The sequence below is a fragment of the Coregonus lavaretus genome (assembly GCF_964263955.1).
Source record: "Coregonus lavaretus genome assembly, contig: HAP1_SCAFFOLD_55, whole genome shotgun sequence".
Lineage (NCBI taxonomy): Eukaryota > Metazoa > Chordata > Actinopteri > Salmoniformes > Salmonidae > Coregonus > Coregonus lavaretus.
Genome location: NW_028161934.1, coordinates 2,016,936 through 2,023,981, shown reverse-complemented (window position 1 = coordinate 2,023,981; position 7,046 = coordinate 2,016,936). Strand labels below are relative to the sequence as shown.

The following is a 7,046-nucleotide window of genomic DNA, read 5'->3' as shown; positions in this document are numbered from 1 at the left end:
AAAGAGGGAGTATCTCAACAGACCTCTCTCTCCTGAGGGGGTGTCTGGGAATTACTGGTTCCGGTTATTCGCTGCTGCTATAATGGCAGCTGCTGTACACTACCAGAACAGATAGGACAACGAGCTATTTATACAAGTCTTTACAACGGGTGCATCAAAACGAATTCTCAGTTCAAAAATAAACGTAAGTCTTCTAAACTAAGCTAGAGCCAAATATACTGTATTTATAACTAAACCCCTTCTGTCAACGTATACAACTTGTTTACAATAAAATGCTTTATAGCTCCAATATAGCTAACGTTAGCTAGCTAATGACAAGCTCATCTCTGCTGCCTGGATGCTTTCACGTTTCTCTCGTCTGGGTTTCTTGCTGCTAGCTAGCACATGGACAAGCAGTAGCCTACTGCAGTAGTCAGATTACACCAATTACCAATATTTTATTTTTTACACTGCACAAATATTTGAGAACAGTCAACCCTCGAATGCTAGCTAACTAATGTTAGTTGATTGTAACATTGACATTGTCTCTGTGCGGACTACAGGTTTGGAGGCCACTCTAAAGATGAACCCTCTATCCTGACACCTCTGGAGCAGTGCTGCAGGTAAAACATTGGTGCACGATTAAGCATTAAGGCGCAATAAGTTGTGTTATCATTAATATAGTCACATGTAAAGGGTGTTGTTTGGTCAGACATGTTAGAGGAGAGAACATGATAAATGAAAAATACTATTTTCTCAACTTTCACTCCATTTCTCTCTCGCTCTCTTTCTCCCTCTAGGATTCGTCGCGCTACCCTCCTGCGTCTGTCTTCGTCTCCTCTCTCTGCTCCAGTACAGTCTGTGATGTCATGAGGGACTCTCTTTTCCATGATCCTCTATTCTCCGTGGCCCCTCTCTGCCCTAGAGAAATGAAGAGCTAATCTGGCAGCCCTGTTTTGAGCGATTTGGAGCTTTTTTATATATCTTTCTTTGCTGCAGATGACCATATAACTGGACAGTACTCTAAGTGTGATAGGACTAGGGATTGAATCACCTGATTCAGAGTGCTAGATGTTACATACTCTGAACATTCTCTTGTAACAGCAATTCCCTTACTCATCTTAATAATATTATCTATGTGTTCTGACCATGATAAAGCTGTGTCCAACATGACGCCTAGTGGTTTTGATTTTTTTTAAATTGCTCTACATGCGTTCTATTCATCGACAAATTCAATTGGGGATCATCAACAAGCATATATCTTGAACCAAATACAATACATTTAGTTTTAGAAATGTTCAACACCAATTTGTTCATATCAACCCATTCTGACACAATTCTTAGTTCACTACTGAGTACATCTGTTAGCTCATTATATTCTGATGCTGCACTATACATTGTAGAGTCATCAGCATTCATTACCACTCTTGCTTTGTTCATTAGTAAAGATAGAGTAGAGAAGTGGGCCTAGGCAGCTTCCTTGAGGAACACCACAGCGTACATCTTTACTCTTTGAAAAGCTACCATTAAAAGAACACTTTTTGCCTTCTCCTGGATAGATAGCTTTCCATCCAGGATAGAGCTGCAGACAATTTTCCTGACGTTTGCAGTGATCGCATTCGAGGTAAATGCTGCAGATGCTTGCTTAAGTGTTATTACCTTTAAAATTCAAGGGCAGTATGCTTGTCGATAATGCAACTTTGATTGAATCCAAAATGGCACCCTATTCCCTACATAGGGCACTAGAGGGAACAAGGTACCATTTGGGACATTTATACATCTGATGAAATGTCTAATTGTTCTATCAGTGGTAGTATCACATATAGAACAATGAGACAGATATGGTAGTGAGAGGAAGCCCAGTGACAGGCAGAGCGAGAAGATGGAACGAGATGGATTTTGGCTGACATTCTGCTAATTTTCTCATCGATGAAACATACAGTTTTCTGTTCCTAAAACAAGAATATGTTACGAACAGAGTGGACTACGTTTTGTAGACTTTACCCTTTGCCAAAGTTTTAAAAAATAGCGTTGTTTAGGAGTGCAAAGGCAAATTGAGATATTTCACACACCCACAGTAGGCGTTCCCTAACGGACATACGCAAATGCATGTTAGAACGCGCAAATAGTTCTAGGCCCTCTCCTCTTCTCTCTCTACACCAAGTCACTCGGCTCTGTCATTTCCTCACAGTCTCTATCATTGTTATGCAGATGACACTCAGCTACTTTTCTCCTTCCCCACCTTCTGACACCCAGGTGGCATCACGTGCCTAGCAGATATCTCAGCTTGGATGTCGGCCCACCACCTCAAGGTCAACCTGGACAAGAAAGAGCTGCTCTTCCTCCCAGGGAAGGCCTGCCCGCTCAAAGACATCTCCATCACGTTTGACAACTCCACAGTGTTGCCCTCACAGAGTGCAAAGAACCTTGGCGTGACCCTAGACAACACCCTGTCATTCTCTACAAACATCAAAGCTGTGACTCACTCCTGCAGGTTCATGCTCTACAACATCCGTAGAGTACGATCTTACTTCACACAGGAAGCGGCGCAGATCCTAACCCAGGCGTTTCTCATCTCCTGTCTGGACTACTGCAACTCGGTATCATGTTATTAACATTTTAAAAAAATATATTAAATGCTCTTATTACATGCTAAAACAAATAGTGTTGCGTTTTTGCTCTCCTCTGATTGGCAGGTAAGCCATCAATCAACTACAAAGTAGCAGTAGGAGTAGCAGTAGGTGGGATCTCCACTCATAACAATAGTAACAATGCTAACAATGCAAAACAAAACGTTTTACAATAAGATTCACATGGATACATTAATTCTGTGTAACAAATTACCAATAAAAAGTAGAATGGTAAGGTATAAGATATTATCAAGTGTATTTCCAGAGTGAATAGAGAGAAGTTTGGTAGGAGACCTTACTGGCCGTGAGAAAACAGAAGAGTGTGAGGTCTGTGGTTGACATGACCTATAAGTACTGATGGGCAGAGCTGGCTTCCTGTCCCCAAGACACCTCTTCCTAACAACCAACACATCATTCGCTTCACAATAAAAACGTGTGAACATCTTTCTGGAGAACACTTAATATACAATAAGGAAATAGAAAAATATCACAATTAAAATCCTTTAAAATAAATGCAACAACATAATTTGACCACACTAATAGGCCTATGGCTTCTGTTCTTCCGTATGTCCCATCAGCTACACTAAAACCTGGTTGAAGGGATTGTCTAATCAAGGAGAGACTTTTAGATTTCTTCAAAACAATTAAACTTTATTATTTAATTACTGCAGTAATGGAGTTGGTCAGGAACCACCCGGGAGGTAGTCTCTGAGAACTCAAAGAGCAGAACTGGGTTACAGCTCTTTATTGAAAAGACACATCCTTCTGAATACATGACAAACAGATGTGTGGAATGGGTCAAAAGGTTAGGATTTGTATGAAAGAAATGAATAACTGACAGCAGACAGTACCTGCTGTGAAGACTGTTCTCATTGTATGGAAACTAGGGTTTAGCCCCCAAGACGAGGTTCTTCTTATCAGCTATTCATAACAGATCTCGTCCCTGGTACCTTACACACACAGACACCAATTCAGTCTATGAAATGCAGGCTCAGTCAAACCGGAGACATCTCCCTGTCATACACCACTAATAATAGAATGGAATGTGGATGTTGGTTTTATCACCTAGTCATCATTTAATCAGTTGCCAGCCCAAGCTTCAGAGGCTCAACTGAGTTCACACACAGATGAAAGAGTTCCAAGAACCCTATTCTATTGCATAAAACAACCATTCGATGCATAAACAGTATGATAACAATTTTGTAATTATTCTACCATAAAGGCTTCTCTCCTGTATGTATACGTTGGTGTGTGATCAGGGATCCTGAATGATTGAAGCTCTTCCCACACTGATCACAGCTATAAGGCTTCTCTCCTGTGTGTATGCGTTGGTGTGAAATCAGGGATCCTGAATGATTGAAGCTCTTCCCACATCGATCACAGCTATAAGGCTTCTCTCCTGTGTGTATTCGTTGGTGTCTAGTCAGGTGCCCTGATTGATTGAAGCTCTTCCCACACTGATCGCAGCTATAAGGCTTCTCTCCTGTGTGTATGCGCTGGTGTGTAGTCAGGTCTCCTGATTGACTGAAGCTCTTCCCACACTGATCACAGCTATAAGGTTTCTCTCCTGTGTGTATGCGCTGGTGTGTAGTCAGGTCTCCTGAATGATTGAAGCTCTTCCCACACTGATCACAGCTATACGGCTTCTCTCCTGTGTGTATGCGCTGGTGTGTAGTCAGGTTTCCGGATAGAGCAAAGCACTTCCCACACTGATCACAGCTATAAGACTTCTCTCCTGTGTGTATGCGCTGGTGTCTAGTCAGGTCACCTGAATGATTGAAGCTCTTCCCACACTGATCACAGCTATAAGGCTTCTCTCCTGTGTGTATGCGTTGGTGTGAAATCAGGGATCCTGAATGATTGAAGCTCTTCCCACACTCATCACAGCTATAAGGCTTCTCTCCTGTGTGTATGCGTTGGTGTATAATCAGGGATCCTGATTGATTGAAGCTCTTCCCACACTGATCACAGCTATAAGGCTTCTCTCCTGTGTGTATGCGTTGGTGTGTACACAGGTTTCCTGATTTAATAAAGCTCTTCCCACACTGATCACAGCTATAAGGCTTCTCTCCTGTGTGGATGCGTTGGTGTGTAGTCAGGGTTCCTGAACAATTGAAGCTCTTCCCACACTGATCACAGCTATAAGGCTTCTCTCCTGTGTGTATGCGTTGGTGTGTAGTCAGGTGTCCTGATTGATTGAAGCCCTTCCCACACTGATCACAGCTATAAGGCTTCTCTCCAGTGTGTATGCGCTGGTGTATAGTCAAGTCTCCTGATTGTTTGAAGCTCTTCCCACACTGATCACAGCTATAAGGCTTCTCTCCAGTGTGAATCCGCTGGTGAATTATCAGTTCTCTCTGTTTAGCAAAATTCTTCCCACAGTCAAAGCAGCGGTGGTAAAGTTTATTTCCTATAAGTCTCTGCTGGTGTTTATTGAGACATTCTGATCTGGAGAGACTCTTCTGGAGAATCTTCTTGTCAGCATCATGTCGTTGTTGAGGCTCCCCAGATGATAAGCCCCTCCCACTGAGAGAGCAATGGTTAGGGCTGTCCCCTGTGAAACAAAGATATTGAATAGCATGGACATCTGAAATCAGGCTACCTGATGGGACTTTGATAAATGCTGAAAATTGCCAATCTAAATAAACGTACTACCACAGCGACCATTTAATTTTTGAGAAGCATATTTGATTCCGATTTAGGACATAGAAATAGTTTTCACATACAAACTTTGTAAGATGCATACTTTCAGTTTTTCCCGAACTCACCGCACTCGCGCAAAAGGAGGAAGCTTGCACTGCTCGTGCTAGCACATGTGCAGACAAAATATTTACGTGTCCGAAATAATTTGAAAGATTGCTCAGAAAACCAGGTGTTTTTAACAGCGTTTCTTCGATTGTCACCTTAAGCCAATTAAGATAAGCAAAGTAAGGTGTTTACATGACTAATGCCATACTCGGCCTACTGCCATAACTAGTTTAATGTCAAATTATGAGTCATGTGTTGGATTCTAGCTTGAAATAAACCCATTCATGTTACCATACTAGAACTTATTGATTACTTTCCATGTATAAGGAATGTATATGTTGGGGTCAATGGAGGGTGGATAGGAACTAAGTGTATGGAGAGTTACTGAGTGAGACAAGGGGGAGTGCAGAAAGTTTACATTCTGTCGAAACATGTTATTGTTAAATATCATGGCTCCTAAGGAGGGAGGCAAAGGGCAACAGTCTGGTTTCAGTCACTGATAAGGTAAGACAGCCGTGGGTTAGGGAGGACTGAGGAATTCATCCTGAGGTCAGGTCAGATGAAGTGAGAAGAAACAGTCATATTTCACACACATATACTTCCACGCCCACAAAGGTTCTAGCATCAGGCAGGGGCATGACTACAACAGTGAGAGGAACCAATTAAGTTCCTGCCTAGCAACAGAGATGTATTGGCTGTCTAGATGTGCAAGGAGTTGACTCCGCCTAGTAGGAGGGTATAAATATACGTGCTTGTGTAATCATGTCTTTGTCTTTGCAGCTGTATTAACCAGTGGGTGAAGTAACTTGGTTTGAGCTTTTTCTAGTTGTCTGTGAGTTTTTACTCTATTTGTTCAGAACAAACAGAGTAAAAACTATCACATGCAAACATACTCATTGTAAAGCACTAGTTATTTTGTTGCTTTGACAAAGTCATTTCTGAAGATTATAATGAATGTGATTAGTAATTGATTTACGTCTGTCCCTCATTTTAAGTTAAACCCTGTTACTCTCGTTTTAATATAGTGAAACTATTCTTTAAAAAAACATGTTTCCAAAATAAATATTGAACATCTAATAGTCAAATCATACAGTAAAAGCAGGTGAGCTGGTTCTACTCTTTTTGTCAATTTACTGCTGTTTTGTGGTGGAAAACTGAGCAAGTCAACCCTTTTACCCATACATAGACATCCTAGAAATGTTTTAACAATTAATTTTTTTTTGTTTAGATTGCATTCAATTGCCACTCCCTGTTTCACAAAACAACCTTCCATTACTCCTGTCACGAGGGGTTTTATGGCTGATTTAAAGGACTATTTTACCCATGTAATCTGGTGGTTGTGTTTTCAGTAGTCCCCTGTTACGGTCAACACTGTTACTTTATTTGGCACATAGGCACTTAGTGTAGTAATATTTTTATTAAATGTCTTGAGAAGGTAAAATATGTTTTTTTAATTACGTTTTTACAGGTATTTTCATCAATATATAATTAATCAATTAATGACTAAATTGCATAAAGATGGCAGAATTCTTATATGATGCCATTGTTTTAGCACTCTCCACTGAGTTTTGAAACTACGGTGCGCGACACTGTTCAATGTTCCAATAAAATCAACACAATCTACTTCTTTGGATTTTCACATTTCCGGTGTCTTGAAGCTAAAATTGGGATCAGGTTTACTTGCTAATG

General features: G+C 40.9%; 1 protein-coding gene across 3 annotated transcripts in view; it reads right to left on the bottom strand.

Moving 5' to 3' along the window:
- Positions 1-3,236: 3,236 nt before the first annotated feature.
- LOC311119904 (uncharacterized protein) overlaps positions 3,237-7,046 on the bottom strand; it is a 38,456-nt gene continuing 34,646 nt past the window's right edge. Inside the window, exon 4 of one of the 3 annotated variants that reach the window (XM_084194557.1) lies at positions 3,237-5,163. In XM_084194557.1, the coding sequence (XP_084050683.1) occupies positions 3,821-5,163 (1,343 nt within the window). In that variant the 3' untranslated portion in view covers positions 3,237-3,820. The remainder of the gene's footprint in view (positions 5,164-7,046) is intronic. The other 2 variants (XM_084194555.1, XM_084194556.1) reach the window with 2 other exon arrangements.